The sequence below is a fragment of the Talaromyces atroroseus genome (assembly GCF_001907595.1).
Source record: "Talaromyces atroroseus strain IBT 11181 chromosome Unknown scaffold_4, whole genome shotgun sequence".
NCBI classification, from domain to species: domain Eukaryota; kingdom Fungi; phylum Ascomycota; class Eurotiomycetes; order Eurotiales; family Trichocomaceae; genus Talaromyces; species Talaromyces atroroseus.
The window spans coordinates 963722-984015 of NW_017971436.1; the positions used below are offsets into that span (position 1 = coordinate 963722).

Sequence of the window (20294 nt, forward strand, 5' to 3'; positions counted from 1 at the left end):
ATCAGTATCGAGGCTTACAACGCGTCTGACGCTGTTCAAGACATGTTTCTGCCACACCAAAAACAATGTGCCGCTGGCAATATACCCTCCTAAACCTCAGTGCAAAGGCTGTTCGGAGTGGTCGACAACTCATAAAATACATCAACTTCACGAAGCTTTGGCAAGAACCACTGCCAAATGCGGAGCTGATGACTCGGCCCGGCTAATGATCCGGCACCTCGCCTAAAGTTGCCGCGCTTATCGACTCCAAATTATTTTATTTTATTTCTTGTTATGCCATCAATTATCTCTTACACACTTCCATTCTCCCAAATCCCATTGAGCTTCAGAAGCAACAATGGGGCCGAGAGACAGCTCATCCCGCTTCCATCCCTACGACACAAGCAAAAAGCCCAAGATCCACCGGACCAACGGCACCAGATCCCATAATAACCACGGCAAGAAAAACAGCGATGCCCTCCCCAAACCAGCACAATCAGGCCTGTCCATAAACGACCTCAAACGACGGATCCGCGACGTCAAGCGCCTTCTCAGCCGGCATGCTGACTTATCGCCAGAGGCGCGAATTGTGCAAGAAAGGGCACTGGCGGGATATGAGAAGGACCTGAAGGAGGAGCAGGAGCGACGGCAGCGGTCTGAGATGATTAAGAAGTATCATTTTGTGCGGTTTCTTGGTTAGTTTGGTTCCTTGATCGATCGATGAAAAATGCGCATCTTAGGGCTAATATTCTCGCAGATCGCAAAACAGCCACAAAAGAACTCCGCACCGCGCAACGACGCTTGGAGAAAGCCAAAGAACGAGAAGGAGAAAACAGCACCAAACTCGCCAAATTACAGTCAGAAATCGACGCTGCCCAGATCAATGTCAGCTATACGATATACTACCCACTAACGGAGAAATATATATCGTTATATCCGCAGGACAAGAAGAACAATTTACGACAAAAACGGAATTCAGATGATGACGACGAAGATGACAACGACAACAACAACATCAATAATAATAATAACGAAAACACAGACGAATCCACATCTGAAGATGCACCTATGTCTAGTTCAGATACAAATACAACAGACTCAAAACCGCCTATGTGGCACATCGTCAAAAAATGCATGCGTGAAAATACGCTAGACCAATTACGCGATGGGAAGTTGACTACTGGGTCGAGTACTGCTACTATGGATGGTGGCAAGAGTGGTGCTGTTGTTACTAGTACAGGGAATAAAAAGGCAGAGAAAAAAGATACAGCGTCATCATCGTCAAGAACTTCCCATAAGAAGGAACAAGTTCAACTTGAAGACGAAGAGCAGGATAGTGATGGTGGATTTTTCGAGGAGTAATTTCATTCTTCCTCTACTCACTACAAGTCTGTCTTTGTCGGATTCATGGTATATATGGATTGTATTTATTATGCTTGTGCTCAACTGATCGATACTAGCGGCTCATATGGTTGTTTTCGTTAATGTGTACACCTATTCCCATACATTATAAGGTTAGACAAGTGCACAGTTCAACACGCTCATCATTGTTATTGTGAATTACCAGACTGGTCGCGGGGGGCAACTTTGTGGCTTGGTGAAGAGTTTCCTTCTGTCTTCCGGGACTGCCATGTGACAGAGATAAATGGAACTATCTAGATGTGCCATAACACAGGGGCTGTTGTGGTGTTTGAGATCGTTCTTGAGGCGACCCTTTAGCTGTTGAGTGAGAAAAAGCTTTTCTCTATGATGAGCAAAGATTTCCTAGGTCTACTATACAGAGCACACGAATAAGATATGCATTCATTCCTTAACCTACTCAATCCAAGCTAATCAACATGATCCAACCATTGCAACCAACCTCAGACATGACCATACATTAATAAACTCCTATACCTTGTCTATAATCCGGAAAAATACAGAAAGAGACGAAACCTGATTCGCCCTCCAAGAAATAAAATCAGAATAGAGGATTGGCCTATGCTGAGTAATAAGAAAAGAAGCTCCGAATACGGCGACACGTGAAGAAAGGCCGAGATAAATGTTGAACGACAAGGTAATATGCTCGATCACATCACCGTGCAACCTCCACTTCGAGCACGACGTCTGGCTCCAACAAACGCCTCAAGACTCAGTTCTTCATCTTCATCAAAATTGTTCATGAAATCAACATCGTGAGCACGGCGTCTACGTCTTCTCGCTCTGATGCCCCCTGCACCAGCTTCTTCTGTTGCCATCATATGATCTGCCCATTTGCGATCAAGGTTGTTTGCTGCTGCAAGGGAACCGCGGAGTACACGCTTAGTGTGTTCGTTGACAGTCATCTGCCACTCATGAAAGCATTTTAGTTCAATGATCTCCTTAGGATAATGTCGAGTAACAGTTGCCTGTGGGCGGCTACTGCCTGATGGTGACACTGAGTCTGAGCTGTCACCTTCATCCGCGGATTCTTTGACGGTGACAGTGGACTGATTTTTCAACGCCCGTGGTAAAAACGCGTTGCTAGATAAGACTTCCCGTACACCAGCCCAAGTCACATTGATGCAATCAAATACCACAATCCGCAGTCCAATCTTGGGTAAGTTGGTACCATAGCCACGTCGACGAACGAGACAACTAGCCTCCATAAGGGACAAATCTGAGACTCTCGTGTTGTCCATTTCAAGTGATTTCAAATTAGGGCAATTTTTCAACAATTGAAGCATTCCGATGTCTCCAATGTTCTCACAATAGCTTATATTAAGATGCTCCAGATTTTCGGCACACGGTGACTTGGCCATTTCAGTCAAGACATGGTTTGTGATCTTATCAAGATCTTCTAAGTCAAAGTGACTCAAATTTGGAGTAGTTTGAACAACATCAACGATGCCGTCATCTGTGAGCTCTGAACATTGTGAAATTTGGAGCCCTTGAAGGAAAGGCACATTGTGGGCAAGACTGGCAAAACCATCGTCGGTTAGGTTAACACATTGGTGAATATCTAGGTGCCTCAACTTCCGTGGCGGAACGATAGGACGATCTGTCAAGACATCAATCTCAGGGTCTCTGCCGAGAACCAGCATTCTCAGGCTCTCATCCGTAAGATCTGTTCGATGAATGACCAGTCTTTCCAGAGTGTTTTTCTCAAAGAGCCGTTCCATAATACTTTCGTCTTCAAAGCCCCGAATTTCGCCGGCACGTAGATCTCTCAACTTCGTACAAGCTTCGATAACACGCTTTAAACCCTTGGTATCGACGCTGGAGCACCACGACACATTCAAAGTTTGTAGCTGTGAACATGACTGTGCAATGACTTTCAGAGTAGAATTGGTGATAGTGACGTGACCCGACACATTGATGTACTTTAGAGAGGAGTTTTGCGAGAGAAAATAATTAATGGCACTCTTGTCAATTCGACAGCCTTCAACGGAAAAATTCACAACATTGCGGCAGGCATCAGAAATCTGGTCGCCCTCAAACAACCATTTATCACGTAGCTGTACGCAACCTCGAAGGTTGAGATCTCGGACAAAGGGTCCCGCGAATGTGAGGATTCTCATCAGAGAATAGCTCGAGATTTTGCTGTAAAAGTCCGAAGTGTCGATATTAGACCATAATTGGCCATCGGAGCACATGGAGTACCACGCCTTAGACACCAGTGAGCACCGAACAAGTTCTTTCACCGTCAAGAAGCCGAAAATTCTCATTTTGATTTCGTCAGGAATGTCTCGCCAAAACTCCAGAGTCCTTTTAACGGCCCGATGGCCCACCTGAGCATCAGCCGGTGTTGCATCGCCCTCACTCTGCAGATTGCGAGAAGCCGGCCTCATGTCCAAGGGAAGCGGAACGGTCGTCTGCGATGCATTTTGAAGACCCCCAATAACGCGAATTCGTGCGCTTCCCGGCGAAGGAACAGTAGGGGACGCCGCAGATGACGCATGTTCAAGACCGCCGGAAAGTTGAGCGGTTGAAGCAACGGGATCAGCCCAGCATTGGGCCGCGGAGAGAGACACACATGACAACGAGGCTTTTCGATCCCTTTGATAGCCGGTTGAATGTGATCGTGTTCTTCGTATGAGTGACGGGCTGGAGGACATGCGCTGTAGATTTTGTAGCAGCCTCCTCCGGCCCTTTAGTTGTGGGGGCTGTTCCAAAGGGAATTGACCGGATGCTGATGTCGGGGTCGCCGGCGACTCGGTGCCAGAGTTGATCTCGTCAGGAATAACGGGAGGGGCCATGGCGGAGAAGTCGAGAAACAGTCCCAATTGAGGACGAGAAGAATATATGGCAGAGGGTCAAAAGACGTAAGTGCTAATTATGCTGACAGCGAAACCGCTTGGGCATTGGGCGTATCCTTCTTAGACAGTCATACCGAATATCCGGGAGTCCGACGAGTCAAATAATACCTTGGTAGATTATAGAACGGAGAAGAGGCGGGAAACTTGTTCGAAGACAATATGTATCTAACCAAGAAAAGCGAGGCCGGCCGTCAGGACAAACAGAGCGATCTTGAGTGCGATAGAGGGTGAGGGAGGAGCGGGCTGTCGGCGGGCAGTGCAAGACGATTCGTCGGCGTGGATCCGTGGTTCGGGAATACTGACTGGGAAGTTAGGAAGTATTATAGTACAAGGTAGACGAAGGCAACGTCAAGCGATCATTACGTCAATCTCCTTTTCCTGAGATGGATGAAGAGGCACACGGAAGAGAAAAAAAAAGGAGGAGGGCGAAGAAGAAGAGGACGAGGGAAATAAAATACAGATGCTGAATGGCAAAATAAAGAGGAAAGAGAGACACGCACAGGGAAGGAAGGCACGGACAAACCCAGAAGTGGAGCCGATTCGTAATTCGAAGCACGTACGTATTTGTATTTGTATGTGTTCTGTACTGTATCACAGATGACCCAACCGAGCAGTCCTGCTGAGCGTGATCATGTACATTACATATATATACGGTATGGAATGGACAAATGCAGTGCTCGTCCTACTTCTTATCTAGCCCTGCAGGCTCGTTACGGGTGACTCTTTATATAGTTAGTTAGTTATACTTGGAGTATAGTTATCCAGCGACCCCGCCATGAGGCTTATCGATATGCTTAGCGCTCCGGCAGACACTAGCCCCTTGGGGGTTAGTGTGTTTGGATATCGATAAGGAAATCCACTTTGCTTGTGTATTGCTGCGGTATTGTCTGCGTATCGCTGTAACAGGCCAATAGCGACTGGACTCACCACACCAAGTCTGGACGTACGCCACGCGAGCATGTCGCCTGAGGCTTGTCTGTTCGCCTGATCTTTGCAGTTGTGTTGTGTACTCGATGAGGAAATCCTGTCTTATCTCTGTCCACACTGTACAGAAAGGTCAGAGAAGTGGACTGAATTGAATGGTCTACCAGGACTAAGCGGCCACAACATAGTCATTCATTAAAAAGATAAAAATGTGTAAACATAGAAAGCAAGAAATACAATTAAATAACTTGGAGACAACTAGAAGAAAAAGAAAAGTGAAAAAAAAAAAAAAAGGGCTAGAAAAGACCATGACTAGCAGACCAATGGGTATCTTGCGTTTTTCAATGCTTCTATCCAATTGAGAAAAAGCACTATACTCGATCGATTTTTAAATGTCTTTTTTCTTCATCAATGACATTACTGTCTTCTCTTGTCGTCCTTTTGGTGTTTGTTTGGTTTTCATGTTTTCATGTTCTTCATCGCTCTCTGTCTGTCCCTTTTTTTCGTGCCATCTTCGCATATGTGCAGAGTAATAGGATGAGGAAATTCGTCATTTGTAGCTGTTTCGTTCGTGTTGTTTTATTCGTATGGTCCAAACACGATGGGTAGTAATTAAGAAAGAAAAAAAAAAGGAATGTCGGTATGCGTCCACCTAATTGTGGAGCTGAATATATGCTTGCTGGAACTGGCTATGCCGCTACCATCCATGAATGTTCAACGACTTCTGAGATCGTAATTCGACTGTCGACATCACGGTCCAGCATCCTGCGAATGAGATCAATACAATCCTCCGAGAATGGGAGGAAGGGAACCCTGAGTGGATGGTCGAGGATTTCATCCACGTTGTAAAAAGGGTTTTCCTTGTATACAATAGTATAAAGAAGAATTCCGAGCGCCCACACGTCTTGTTCTTTTCCACGGTATGATTTGCCTTGAAGAACTTCGGGCGCCGCATAATCTGGAAAACGTCAGATCAACCATTGACACAGAAGAAGAGAGAAAGCTCACCAATAGTACCCACAAACACATCAAAGGGCCCATTCTTGATATATGCCGCACTTCCAAAATCAATCAGCTTGATTCGTCCCTCGCCGTCGAGAATGACATTCTCATCCTTGATGTCTCGATGCACAACCAAAGCCTTGGTATGCAGGTGATGAATAGCATCCACTACCTGCTTGAAAATATTTCGGCACTCGCCCTCGTCCATATTAGATCTCAATTCAATATAATCGAATAAATCCATCCCCGGAAGTCCATGCGGCACCATTTCGATATAATAGTTAATCTCGTCTTCGAAAAACCCTTCCATCTCCACAATGTTCGGGTGTCGAAATCCGTCTCGTCGTAGATAATCGAGAACGTGGATTTCCAGTGGAACAGTTCCCAGCCGACGATCACGGGTCCATGTGTCCACCAGAATCCGCTTCTTAGTGACGTACTTCAGCACCATTTTCTTCAATGGGTTCTTTTTCAGTCGCGCCAACTTGACCTGTCCGTATGCCCCCTGGCCCATCTCTTCCAGAATGACGTAGTCTGAAATGGTCCTTTTCTTAGGCGGCTCTTTGATCACGGGCGGTGCGTGTTTAGGTTCCGCGACAGTTCGGTCAGCTAACGGTGTTGACGCTGCTTCATTGAGCTTCTGGCTTAGAAGCGATAGTGGCGTCTTGTTATCTAACGATGGCGTGTTCGAATGAGACGGCAAGGTCGGAGTTGGCGAGGGAGTTCGCTGCCCTGACCGAGGCTGATGAATCGGTGTGGTCGATTTCTTTTCTGCTGATTGGCCATCGGGTGAGAGAAGGTGGGGATTTCCAGCATGAATCTGCCTCGAGTACGTGATCCAAAGGGCATAAACGACCTCTGTTATCGCAATAGTGTCTGCCGATTCATCGTCGTCATTGTCACTTTCAAAGTGCTCGTGAGAAACCACCGTCTCCCCGCGCTTACTTTGACTATCGGGGAACACTGTCTCGCTCTTAACAATTCGCATCTGAATGTCGACAGCAAGTCGAGAACCATCTCGGTGTCGTGCCGGAAGACCCTCCGAGTCGAAAAAGATGGAGACTGCATTGGCTTTATTCTCCCGAAGCAGGAGCAAATCTCGTGCACGTCGGAAGCTGTGCTCTGGAATCACCATCCCATCAACAAGCGACACCTTGTCTTCCTCCGTGAGCGTGTAAAGAAATGCTTCAAACTCCGGAATGAGCTCGGAGATATGATGTCCTTCGGGGCGTTCCTGTCCAAATAACGCAGACGAGAAGACCGAGTTCGAACTGATGATATTGAGTGTGGACGAGGATAACACCATCATACCGGCGACATGTGGGAAACTAGACACTCGTAACGACCTTTCACCACCGCTGGGGTTCTTTGTCACTGTAGTAGGGATGCAGCTTTTCCCCGGTCTGTATGCGCCAAAATATTTGAGGTCAGTGATTTTCTCGAAGTTATCGACGCATTCCTCGGGCAAGTCTGGGAAAAGACTCTGAATCGAAGTCTCGTTTTTCGCAACATTTTTACCCCAGATGTCTTCGATGTCGCCTTCCAAGTTCGTGACATGTCCGCTCTCATCACAGGTGATGTATGCCACATTCTCTGTAATCTCCTCCAGGACCCAAATCAAACCTCCACGTTTTTCCATGACCCACAAACTAGCTGAACCAGTGCCGCCATTGCGCTTCTGAATGGGCACAACATCGCCGCATAAAAGCACTCCGCGAGATTTATTTGCTGCGTGATTCGGTTTACGTGGATTCCTTGTGCTTGATCCATAGCCATCATCTGTCTGAGCCCTACGACTAGCCTTTTGCCGCGAGGAGGGCTTATTCAACAGCTGTGCAGTCACTCCATTGCCCATCCCCCCTGCCCTAGGCCCATTAAAGCGAGGCTTTGTTTGGGAATTGGGGAACTTCGCCGCAGCGTCAGTGGTTGGATCTTGGAGCTTCGACTCAAGCCACCCTCGTCGCTCCTCTTGAACGACTTCAAGTATGCTCAATTTCCGTACCTCCGACTGCGTAACTCCGAAGACAAGACAAGCAAGATCGTTGGCCGATATTATCGTCCACGGCGCCTTTGCCTCTGTGCGGAAAACAGCCTGAGAAACAGGGGTCCATTTGCTGCTATGTGTATGTACAACAGGACCAATTCCCAGGCCTAAAGAGTTGAGTGCCGAAGAAGACAAAGAATCGCCAATCGCATAGGGTTGCGCTAATGTTTCCATAAGTTTGCTTTGCAAGGATGCAGCGCTTAGATCAGTATATGTACGTTTCAGACTGACTCGCCTTGACGACGGCGCAGACCTTAAATTCCTTCGACGGGAATATAAGCTATTATCGTCATAAAGAGGACTTAAAAGCTGACTCTCATCGACGGATTCAGCGTCCGCGGAGAATTGCGGAAATGGAGTGTATTGGCTTGCAAGGCCTTGATTTTGAAATGATTTCTCGAAAACGTTGTCTCCTTCAATCTCAGGAGGACTTGTAACAGGCCCATAAAAGTTGTTCAATGGCCGACCCTGTGAATCCCTGTCCAATACACTGGCCTTAGATAACAGGTCAACCATGCCCTGGAATTCACCGTCGCCACTAACCCTAGCCTGGGCATTCACGAGACCGGGTCCAGTAGCTGCCCAACCCAGTCGATCTTTCATAAAATCTATAGACCTTTTGAGAATATTCTGTCGAGTATGCAGTAATTCTTCCGACCGTTGAGCGAAAGAGAATGAATGGAGGGATTCAGAGGGAAATCGATGCAAGTCCTCAAAGGGTGGTATCGTTCCACCTGATGGGAGGTACACAGATGCAGCTCTGGACGTCGCACTCGAACGGTTCGGAGGGGAGTTTTGCAGAGCGACAGACGGTGTGGAAAGGTTCGGAAGTGTGAATACTCGAGATAATGGCTGTTGTCGTATACGGTCTAGACCGGAAAACCCGAGGCCAGAATCAGGGTCGAGTAGAGGTGATCTGGGAGGGGAAAAGAGTCATCAGACCGAGAATCTTGCAAACTCCAACTAAGCCGAAATCAAGCCCTTACCGAGGAAGGTGGTCATAGTCATTGGATGAAGTCGAAGCATCCATTGAAAGTCTCAACGGCTCTCCGGAAGAAGGGATAGAGAGAATTCCATCGCTCCTATTTCTGAAGTCCAATGTAGTAGTGGTGGTGGTTTCTTCAGGCGAGATCGAAAGTGGCCCGAGTGCGGGCGATGAGAGGGGACTAGGATCTCGTTTTTCTAAAATTTTTCCCTAATGCATTAGCCTAGATGAGATCTCGTACATCTTCGTGCATACATTGGAATGTTAGATATGTCACAAAAACCAATCAACAACTACAGCCGGGCCCCCTATCTTATCGCGGCCAGTTGGACACTTGGTATGAGACAAAGACAAGAGGCCATTCCGGCCTCTCTTGTTGGCCTCCAGTACTGACTTGGGTGCCAACCGTGCAAAATGAGAAGCAAGTAAACGATCAATTGGCAGGTTGGACTCACCATCGCGGCGAAATTCGCGTCGTCCAGTCATCCTGGTCGCTTGGGATAGCAACCCCGTAACTCAGGGAAGAGGTCGGCTTGGAAAAAATCCCGGAGACAAGCTCCACAGCGAGAGAAAGTGTCAAGACTTGAGTGGAGTGTGTGAGGTATGCATGGGCGATTCTCCTGATTTTGCGTCGATCTCTTCTTTCTCTCTTTTTCTGCCACCCCCCTCTAAAGCCTAAAGGTTGGTTGTCACCCAGCGACAACGGAAAGCAGGCGGTTGGCGTAGGCTATGTTATGATTTAAGTGCGTTAATCTCGAGTCAATCGCCCCCCCCCCGCTCGGGAGCTGCGACCGGATTTCGTCAAAGTCGAGGAGAAAGAGAGGCTGGTCAGGGCGGCGTAGACGCTTGGTAGATTCTGAGGTCGGCAGTGCGCGTGAGTGTCTGTGTGTGAAAGAAACTATGGGAAAAGAATGAGCATTGCGGAGGTGTAGCGGAAGGGATCAACCAAGCCTTCGAAGTCCGGGAAGAGGGCAGTTGCAACCTTAGGATTTAGGCACTCCACAGGTCAGCAAAATGGCGGGGAGGGGGGGAGCCCCAAGCGTACCAGTCAATACGTAGAACAATATACAAATGTCAAATGTTCATGCTGTAGAACTATTGATCAATCCATGTTATTCGGGGCACACAATGGCTTGCTTGACAAACAGGACAGATACATGTCAAGCACTAGGAGTATAGTTATTGCGCCGGCGATTATTGTTATTTTTTTTTCTCTTTCGTGACAATTCTATGGTAAATGGTTTCTTCTTCAGTGGAGTACATAGTTAAGAACGAGTGTTTCTGCATGCAGGAAGAGGCGGGTTCACATTGAATAACAATGTAATACTTATACGAATACGAATAATAATAATAATAATAACAATAACTTAGCCAGCGGATTCAACGATTCATATTTTTCTTTTTTCCTGCTGAACAAAAGCAGCTGGCCACATGGGGCGCCCCTCCGTGGAGCTCGCTATGCGATCTAACTTGAGGAAATTTGTTTAGTTAGAGGTAGTGTACGACGTATCCTATACGTATGGTAGGTAGCCTGTCGGTGTCGATCAGTTGACTGCTGGATATAAGGCTTTTGTTTCCGTAATAACACTCGTGCAATGGTCATCGGAGCTAATGCGCAAAGCATGTGGCTGGTGTTTGTCTTTTTTTTATATATTTTTTCTGGCGACCGTCCGGATGATGACGTCGTCCTCAGGCATCACCGGTGGGTACATGGCTGTTCACTAGCATGAAAAATACGCACTATACTATATAGAAGCATACCGAAGAGCATACGGTGTGGCTTACGCGGTGCTTGCGCACCTACTTATTTATGATTTAGGCGTCAGATCTCAGCATATCAGAGATGAGTAATTGGTTGATCTTGAGACCGTCTTCTGCATGCGAGCTCCGATGAGCTTGGGTTGGACGGTCCAAGCTCGGTCAGGCTGTCAAGTCAAGTGCAGGGTGGCAGTTTTTCGACAAGGGGCATTCTAGAAAAAAAACTTAAAGAGGAAAATAACAGAAAAAAAAGGAAGAAGGAGAAAAGAAAAGAAAAGAAAAGAAAAAAAGTCGGGACAAATATTCCTTGAATTTCCTCTGTTAAAATTTCTCTATCTAACAAGTCTGGTGTATAACAAAGGACATGTATGTACTTGGGGCATGTGACGGGTCATGTGAAACTGCTCAAGGACAAGCTATCTTCCTGTTCTCGCGTTTCATCTTGAGCCTCTCCAAAGAGAGAACCCTGTCGTGATTGCGGCTCACTCTGTCTGCTCTGGTCCGGTGGAAGCGAGGCCGAACTGACAAAGCTAGATCGGTGGGTGGTGTCGCCTAACATCCATGAAAACTCAGATTGCGCCAGAGGCCGCCGCGGTAAGGATGTGGTCGTTGGTCGAGGTGCTGGAACGGGTGCACTTTCAGCCTGAGGTTTCGGTGACGCGGCCGCTGTAGTCGTCGCGGATCCTATCGCCTGGGTCTCACTTCTCTGATTTCCATCAACGAGTGATGCCGTTGCAGACATGGGCAGAACCTCTGGCTTCTCATCTATTTTATCAGGTTCTATTTTTTCAGATACCGCTTCCTTTGTAGATTCTTGGATTGGCTTGGTAGGGGTCGAGCCGCCTGAGCCTTGAAGGTCTGTTTGAACACTCAAGATCTTCTCGAATGCTCTACCAAGTGCTTCTGTAGCCTGAGAATCAATACTAGCCACAGACTGCTTCACATATTGCAAATCATTCAACGCCTCAGACAACATCTCTGCAAGATTGCTGTCTCGTTTCTTTAGAGACGCTACCCTTCGTACCAGGTCCACGGGATCCGATCTTTCGGGCTCTCCAATCTTTTGTGTTCCAAGGCGAGAACCACCACGCCAGGCTCTTGAAGGTGAAATACCCCCAACCTCGGCGTAGGCCATATTACGCCTTGCCTCAGTAACAGCACCACGCACAGCTTTTGCAACGCCCCAGCCTTCTGTGCGACGTTGTAGTCCTTCAGAAACATCCTGAAATAATGACTCAAGGGTCCGCTGGCTGTTTCGGACTGGCGATTGCCCAGAGGAGCTGTCCTCACTAGCATTGCGCGAATGACTTCGTTGGCGGACCTTCGGAGATAAATCCCTACTCGGATGCTGGCTCGGCTTTTTGGCAGACACTGGTAGACGTCCCGAATACTTAGATATAAGGAACGCTCCTCGTGCAGGGCTCGAGTTCTGTTCCAAATAAAGTCCATCCTGCACAAATGTATGTGGGCTATGATCTTGGGGAGTAGGATAGCGCAATAATAATGTCAGGGCAGATGAATAGTCCGCGCTCAATACTATGACAAGGACTAAGTCTTCGTTTCTCTTCTATTGAATTCAGCTGACGATCGAGTAACTTACGCTGCCATCTGATGCGAAGAAGCATCGCAACACAGATATGATCAACCAAGGAAGCCGTCAAGCCATTTGCAAATAGAAGATCCCAGATCAGTAACGTGTCTTCAAAGGAAAACTCTCGACCAAATAACAATCGTATCCAGCGGCTACAAACCGGGTTAGCTTTAGCTGTAAGATACCGAGATATTTCATGCAGAAAACATACGTCAGAAAGATCTGTGGAAGAATCTCGATGGCTCTCAAGTGTGTGGCTAGCTCATGATCCGCAGCCTGGAGAAGCTCATGATGAATAAATTGAGAGCGGTCTACTATGGGTGCAACTTCTGCTTGACCATTGACCATTGTGCTATCAGTATGCTCGTAAAAAGCCCGTGCGACTTGCATAACACTACAAAAAAGGTTGAAAGAGTCACTTTCGATATAGTTGGCATCCAAGAGCTGCAGCATAATGTCTTCGTCGTCTATTTCGCCAGCTTGGATTACCTTTCGAGATTGTTGAAAGGCCACTGCATCGCGCTCCACCACCCAGATGATCGGTGCAAGCAATTCGTGCATTCCCTGTCTATAGCCGAGGTCCGGATTCAGCTTCGAGTAGATGAACAGTATGTCTAGCATCATTGATTTCGTGGACGGTTCGCGGAAGAAGAAATTGTCCTGCAGACATCGTTCTACATCTTGATAGATCTCGGCTCTAGTGGTTTCATCGTGGCGTAAAGCCTGCCAAGGCGACTGCGATTCTCACGGAATTAGTCGCTTGTGTTTCGACTCGGTCCATCCTACGGGCTTTCGGAATATAACTACCTCTTCATCCTCAGCTAGCGGGTCAATTGTGGACTGGATTTCATTTGGATGCTTTATGTACTTGAGGAAATGGTTTCTCAGAGATTCATAAGCACTGCGCGTATCTGAGAGCCGGCTCGTCCACTCTGGGCGATCGAGGTCTTCGCAGAGCAGGAAGACCTAGCATTTGTTAGCAAACTGGAGGTGCAAAACAATTTGTATTGCTTCGAAAACACGCACCTTCCAGCAGACTGAACGGAGTCCATTTTCGCAGGGATTCTCGCCGTCTTCGGATTTGACTGCTTGTCTGATATCGTTTGTGTTGCTGCCACAACTAGAGAGGGTTTCCCATCTCCGCCTTATCCCCTCGATCAGCGACGAACAGACAGATGCAGAACCACAGCATACCTGGCCTCTTCAACACTTTTCATGGCATCATTCGAATAAAAACTGGCACGTATAGAGTGACTGGCAACGCAGAGTAAGCAACGAGAAAAGAAGGAGGAGGAGGAGGAGGAGGAGGAGGAAGGAGCCGAATGACGTGGGGTGCTCCAAAGGCGCTAAGGGCAGGTGCAGCTGCAGCCATTCCGCGCGGCGCCACTTGCTCTTCTCCTCCTCCATCTTCATGTTTACCATATTTATTGGATTTCCAGCTCGATGACATGTTGTGTCCTTTATACCATTTACTCGACCATGATACTCCGCTGATCAGCACATACTCTTCGAGAGCCAGGCCGCACTTTATTGATACAACCCTGGCCTACCATGTCTGCTGATTTGCTCGCTGAGTTTGGGATCAGCAGTTCTGCGACGACCACACAAGGAATATCTCAGGCGGAGTCTTCGGATTCATTTTTCGATGATGACTTTGACTCCTTTGTGTCCCCGGAACCTGCAGACACCATCTCACTAGGTCTCAATGAGGGCATTGCAAGGCATGAAACCCACCATGTAGGCGCCCAATATGCGCTTGACGCAGCGACATTACCTCCAGTTACCCAAGACTCAGAGGTGTTGTTCGACGCATCTACTGCAGCAATTTCAAATGAAGATGATGATTGGGGTACATTTGAAAGAGCGGAACCTGCCCCGAGCGGTCAATTACTTGACTTTGGAAATGAAGATCAAGAATTGGCTATGCCTGTTCAGAACACAAGGCATTCTGTATCTACCGCCTCAGCCTGTCTTGACCTTCTTTCACCTGATGATAGGCCGCCACTAAATAAGAGCATAGCCTCGCAGATTACTCCAAGCCAAAGACATCTGCAAACATTCAAAAAGCCAACTCCAAATCAGAAAGCTCCATCTCAAAGTCAACCCAAGACAAACCCCCCTGAAGATGACTTCTTCGGGCAATGGGATAGCTTTGAAGACGGCCCTGCTACCCCAAACCCACTGTCGCAACCTACAGTCGTGACTGGTTCAAAAGGATTGAAAAATAGTAAGATACCGTCAACTAGAACTCGGAATTCTTCGCAATCACAGTCCGTTGTTCGCCCCACCAATATTCCTCCGCCTTCCATTCTTCTCCAAATTTTCCCTTCTCTCTTGGAGAATTTCCGCGAACAGTTAAATGATACGAAGCGGGGATCCACGAGCTCTACGTCTGGACTTACACTAAATCTGAGCTGCATTCTTAAAACAGCTTCTCGTATCATTGCAGGTCGCAGTTTACGGTGGAAGAGAGACGTGAGATTGAGCCAAAGCATGAAAATCGGGCCAGCACAGTCTGGTAAAACCAGTGGAATGAAATTGAGCTCTGTCAGCAGAGGCGAATCGATCAAAGAGGAGCAAGAGGCTGTGGGACTCATTGACATATGGCGCCATCATGCTTCCGTATTCAATTCGTTTCTTCAGTCATCCGGTGAGCGGCCCATACCCGTTAGTATGGACAAAGTCCGCATCACGACCGCAGGCCCAGAACAGGGCGCACTTAAAGCTTCTCATGCCTGCGCTTTGTGTGGATTGAAGCGGGATGAGAGACTGCCCAAAGTCGACGACGATGCGCAGGACAGTTTCGGAGATTGGTGGGCTGAACACTGGGGACATACGGACTGCAAATGGTTCTGGGAAGAGAACTCAAATAAACTCAGTCATCGCTGAATATCCCTTACCTTTATCTCTTCGGGTATTATGCTTAAAGCATCAAGGTGCTCCCGGGACAAGTGGTTTTCTCGTCTCTCAAGAATCGTCCGCCTAATGACTGTAGAGCCTTTTTGGCTCTAAGCCGAATAACGACTCCCGGACAGGGAATGACTTATATCATAGCCAGGTACAAAATATATATACAAATCTACAAACATCGTAGCAATTCGGTAGGCCTTCTAGCCGAGGTCCTTTATCTCACCCCCCACTTTTCCCCATACGAAATGGAATGTTACTCCAAAAAAGAGGGGTCTATTTTACAACAACTCTGTTTAGGAAATATTCTCTATCCTAAGGCACGCAGACACATATAATTGGCTCAATTTAGGCATTGGCAGTTGGAAACATGGAATCTCCAGCGCAAATGAAGGCGGTTGTATTCCATGGCCCTTACAAGGTTGCCGTTGAAGAGAGGCCAGTGCCACAAATAGAAGAGCCAACAGATATTATTGTGAGGGTGAAATACGCAGCTCTCTGCGGCAGGTTAGGCTTCTTTGCCTTTTTTTAACATATGAAGAAAAAGAAAGTGTTGGCAGCTGACATTCGCAGCGAGCTTCATGTTTATCGCGGCCACCAGCCTTCCAAGACAGGTTTTATAATGGGCCATGAGTTCACGGGTACTGTTGTCAAAATTGGGAGCGCTATCAAGACCGTGATGGTGGGAGATGTTGTTGTCAGTCCCTTCACAACTTCGTGGTATGATACAAAAACACAATCCTTCGCTGTAACTATCCATGGATGCCGTTGACAATGCATAGCGGAGCATGCTTCTATTGTGAGAAGGGCTATTCCTCTCGCTGTGAGAAATCTCTTCTGTTTGGCTCCCCCCTTCTCGATGGTTCTCAGGCTGAATATGTACGTGATTTGACTCAGATACCCATTGCAAGAATGAATTCCAAGTTTACGAGTGTTTCTTGCTCGTAGGTCAGAATCCCATGGGCGGATAGCACCGTCTGCAAAGCCCCCGAAGGAGTGGAGGAAAAATTGCTGGTTTTGATGGCCGACATATTCCCCACGGGTTATTTTGCAGCCAGCAATGGATTCAAAGAATACACAAGGGAGCAGGTCACCGATCTGACGGTGGTCGTAATCGGCTGCGGCCCGGTTGGCCTTTTAGCCATTGTCAATGCGCTGGAGTACAAGCCGAAACACCTTTTGGCGGTGGATTCAGTGGCTCCCCGTCTTGAGCTCGCCCAGGAATTAGGCGCCGAGATCTGGAACTTCCAGACGGATCGTGAGGGTCTAGATAAGCGCGTCAAGGAATTGACGGATGGCCGCGGAGCGGATGTGGTTATTGAAGTTGTAGGATTGAGTCCGGCTTTGCGAACGGCCTTTGATCTTCTACGGCCGTGGGGCACTATTAGCAGTGTTGGGGTACACAATGCAGAGGCTAGTTTCGTGTTACTTCCAATGGTTGAAGGGATTGGAACTAATTCTGACTGTCATCAGATCCCATGGAACGGCAACGAAGCGTATGGCAAGAATTTCAAATTACAAATGGGCCGATGTCCAGTGCGCTCAATCTTCCCACAGGCTCTGGAAGCACTGAAAAAGAACCAGCATCTCCTGGGGTGAGTCCATTCTTAGAAATGTATCTCCTTTCTACGCACCAGCAGCTAATGGATATGATATGTACTCGCAGTTTCATGGCGGATAAGATCATGCCGCTCAGCGAGGCTGTGGAGGGCTATGAGCTCTTCGACCACATGAAGGCGCAGAAGGTGGTTTTTGAAGCAGCGTAGTTATGGATAACTAGATGCAAAGATGAATTGTGAGAGAGAGTTATAGAGTGGAAAGTGGAAGGCGGGGCGAGGGCGAGAGCGGGCGAGCCAATGGGGAAAGCCTCTCTACCCCAGAGAACCCCAGGATAGGACTAGCGCAGTGTAATAAAACACAATACTGTTACACGCGTAATTTCGATATCGCAGGTTTCTACTTTCTTGCAGCAAAATGCAGCGCGACTGTGCCGTTGAAAATGCTTCAATTGACTTGCTCCCAATATTTCGCTGGACAAAATAGCTTATGTTCCATACGAGCCCTCTTTTGGATTCATTCTCATACGTATACATGGCGCTGTAATATGCTATCCATTGACTTGTGCTGTGCACTGTGTATTGTGTATTGTGTATTGCGTATTTACAGTACGTGACCCGGGCGCTAACTTGCGTGGGTAATTAACTCCTCACGCTCTTTCGCGCTCGCTCTCTCTCTCTCTCTCTCTCTCTCTCTCTGTCTCTCTAGCAAACATATCGATTAATTCTCCTCCACTCTTCACCTGTCCTCATTCTCCCTCTCTCTATCTACATCCCCATCCTCCCTTCACCTCCCTCCTCTTCTCTCCTCCCGCTTCCCTTTAGCTCCTCTTGTGCTCCTATCGCATCATCCTCTAGAAAATCCTCTCTCATTCGCCTCTTTTCCTCCGCCCGTCTTTCTACCCCTCCGTCGTGATTAATTCACAACACCTCGAACCGCCTTCTCCCCCGCGCCTCTTTCCTCGACCTACCGACCCATACGTATTCCTGAGTAAGTTGCAATTTCTATTGCTCGAATTACTTGCCGTTGTTATGTCTCACGGTCTTGCTTGCGTGCCATCGCTTTGTGCGTAACTGTTAACACTCAAAGATTTTAGTTCAGGTTCTCTTCGTTCGTCTTTGCAAAGGGGAAAATCTGGAAATAATTCGTTCGACTCTTTCGAACTTTCATCCTTATTTACAATTCTCCTACCTACTTTGAAAGAAGAAGAAAACAAAAAAAAAAAAAATGGCTGCAGCAACCGAGACCCACGAAACGTCCGTGCCTGTTGACGAGGGCTTGAATGATTCCTTCGGCCGTGTCAACTTGAGCGAACAGGGCGACCTGGAAGGCCCACCCAAGACAGATGAAGAGTATGCGCAGGCTATCCTTACCCTCCGGGCCATCGTCTCATCCAAGGAAGCTGGTGTGATCATTGGCAAGGCCGGTAAAAATGTTGCGGATCTGCGCGATGAGACTGGTGTCAAGGCTGGGGTCAGCAAAGTCGTTCAGGGTGTCCATGACCGTGTCCTCACCGTAACTGGCGGTTTGCAGGGGTGTGCTCGAGCCTACTCCATTGTCGCAAAGGGACTGCTTGAAGGTGCTCCGCAGGTCGGAATGGGCGGCGTTGTCCAGAATAACGGAACTCATCGTAAGTGTCAGCAGATCCCCCATGGCAGCTTGTTTTGTGTACTTACATCTGTCGTCAGCTATCCGCCTTTTGATTTCACACAATCAGATGGGCACGATCATCGGGCGTCAAGGTCTGAAAATCAAGCACATTCAGGATGCCTCGGGTGTCCGCATGGTTGCGCAGAAGGAGATGCTGCCGCAGTCTACTGAGCGAATTGTGGAGGTCCAAGGCACGCCTGAGGGTATTGAGAAAGCAATTTGGGAAATTGGAAAGTGCCTCATTGATGATTGGCAACGAGGAACGGGAACTGTGCTATACAACCCTGCTGTCCGCGTCTCTCTTCCAGGATCTGGATCGCTCAATCACGGTGCAGGCGGCACCAACAACTACGGTAGCGGGGGACGCTCTTACAACCGAACTGGCAATGGTGCGGACTTTAGCGAACCTAGCGGTGGCTACCACCGCCGCGGTAGCGGTGACGGCGCCGGTCGAGGCCTTCCATTAGTCACTGACGACGGCGAAGAGCTTCAGACACAGAACATCAGCATCCCTGCAGATATGGTTGGCTGTATCATCGGCCGGGGTGGCAGCAAGATCAGTGAGATTCGTCGGAGCTCTGGAGCCAGGATCTCGATCGCTAAAGCACCTCATGACGAAACTGGCGAACGCATGTTTACGATTATGGGCAGCGCACAGGCAAACGAAAAGGCCTTGTATCTTTTGTACGAGAACCTGGAAGCCGAAAAGATGCGCCGTAGCCAGCAATCTCCGGAGTAATTAGTCTTCTTTGATTTGAAAGTGTCTCTACTATCTAGAGTGACATCGGACAGGTCGTGATGTCTGGTATTTTTCTTCCTTTCTTCCTTTTTTTTTTAATTTCTTCCTTTCCCTTTTTCTAGTTGACTTTACTTTATTTCACCTCTCTCTTTATCTCTCTACTTCCAACATCCCGTCAGACTCACCCGGATTACGAATTAATGATGTCCCCCTTCAAAAAAAGAAAAGAAAAGATGACCAAACATCGAATTTACTTTTCTCCTCCTCCTCCTCCTCCTCCTCCTCTCTTCTTCTCCATAAAAAAAACGAACATTCATTCGCCACTACCTTTTTCTGATCCGGTCTTTCCCCTGCAACTGCCACTACACCTACACCTACAATCAGACATCCTTACCCATCTACCCACCCATCCAAGCAATGTCGTCCTCGTCCTCATCCCTGCCATAACCTTGTCCGTGTGAAAACAAAACGAATCAAACAAAATACATGTATTCCCAAACCGGTTCCCTTCTTGTCATGATAACGATATTATTCATCAGTCATCACAATCCACAATTCACAATCCACAATTTACTCTCATCGTTCTATCTCTAAAATTTTTGAAACGAACGACATAGTTATGCATACCATATAATACGCCCTGCATATCAACGGATTTCTGCCTATCCGGGCATAGAAGTAACTAATTTAGATATTACATTTCCTTCCATGAGTCGAGGGCAGTAAGCATGAGGAGATGTGAGCTTTTGTTTAGTTTCAAGTTGTTGCTAAGCGGTTCGATGTAAATTTATTAGCTTACATAGCCTACTTACCGGGGTTGCGTTTCAAGTCAACCTCACGGTACTCGTTCTGGACAAAGAAGTGGTCATCATTCTGTATCT

General features: G+C 47.6%; 7 protein-coding genes across 7 annotated transcripts; 4 read left to right on the forward strand and 3 right to left on the reverse strand.

Moving 5' to 3' along the window:
• Positions 1-337: 337 nt before the first annotated feature.
• Positions 338-1341, forward strand: UA08_04220 (hypothetical protein; the record flags this gene model as incomplete). The annotated part of the gene is made up of 2 exons (XM_020266519.1): positions 338-674; positions 737-1341. 2 exons carry the CDS (start codon positions 338-340, stop codon positions 1339-1341), a joined length of 942 nt encoding a protein of 313 aa, XP_020120592.1.
• Positions 1342-2048: 707 nt separating this feature from the next.
• UA08_04221 (hypothetical protein) lies at positions 2049-4196 on the reverse strand (the record flags this gene model as incomplete). Its single annotated transcript, XM_020266520.1, has 1 exon — positions 2049-4196. The coding sequence occupies one exon, from the start codon at positions 4194-4196 to the stop codon at positions 2049-2051; it is 2148 nt and encodes a 715-aa protein (XP_020120778.1).
• Positions 4197-5869: 1673 nt separating this feature from the next.
• Positions 5870-9697, reverse strand: UA08_04222 (hypothetical protein; the record flags this gene model as incomplete). The annotated part of the gene is made up of 4 exons (XM_020266521.1): positions 5870-6138; positions 6189-9142; positions 9213-9408; positions 9667-9697. 4 exons carry the CDS (start codon positions 9695-9697, stop codon positions 5870-5872), a joined length of 3450 nt encoding a protein of 1149 aa, XP_020120777.1.
• Positions 9698-11360: 1663 nt separating this feature from the next.
• Positions 11361-13777, reverse strand: UA08_04223 (hypothetical protein; the record flags this gene model as incomplete). The annotated part of the gene is made up of 6 exons (XM_020266522.1): positions 11361-12505; positions 12570-12712; positions 12772-13295; positions 13368-13526; positions 13587-13680; positions 13755-13777. 6 exons carry the CDS (start codon positions 13775-13777, stop codon positions 11361-11363), a joined length of 2088 nt encoding a protein of 695 aa, XP_020120780.1.
• A 334-nt stretch (positions 13778-14111) lies between these two features.
• On the forward strand, positions 14112-15449 carry UA08_04224 (hypothetical protein; the record flags this gene model as incomplete). Its single annotated transcript, XM_020266523.1, has 1 exon — positions 14112-15449. One exon carries the CDS (start codon positions 14112-14114, stop codon positions 15447-15449), a length of 1338 nt encoding a protein of 445 aa, XP_020120779.1.
• A 388-nt stretch (positions 15450-15837) lies between these two features.
• UA08_04225 (hypothetical protein) lies at positions 15838-17233 on the forward strand (the record flags this gene model as incomplete). The annotated part of the gene is made up of 5 exons (XM_020266524.1): positions 15838-15974; positions 16041-16187; positions 16250-16346; positions 16416-17062; positions 17134-17233. The coding sequence occupies 5 exons, from the start codon at positions 15838-15840 to the stop codon at positions 17231-17233; spliced, it is 1128 nt and encodes a 375-aa protein (XP_020120774.1).
• A 1018-nt stretch (positions 17234-18251) lies between these two features.
• UA08_04226 (RNA-binding protein rnc1) lies at positions 18252-19413 on the forward strand (the record flags this gene model as incomplete). Its single annotated transcript, XM_020266525.1, has 2 exons — positions 18252-18654; positions 18713-19413. The coding sequence occupies 2 exons, from the start codon at positions 18252-18254 to the stop codon at positions 19411-19413; spliced, it is 1104 nt and encodes a 367-aa protein (XP_020120773.1).
• Positions 19414-20294: the final 881 nt, after the last annotated feature.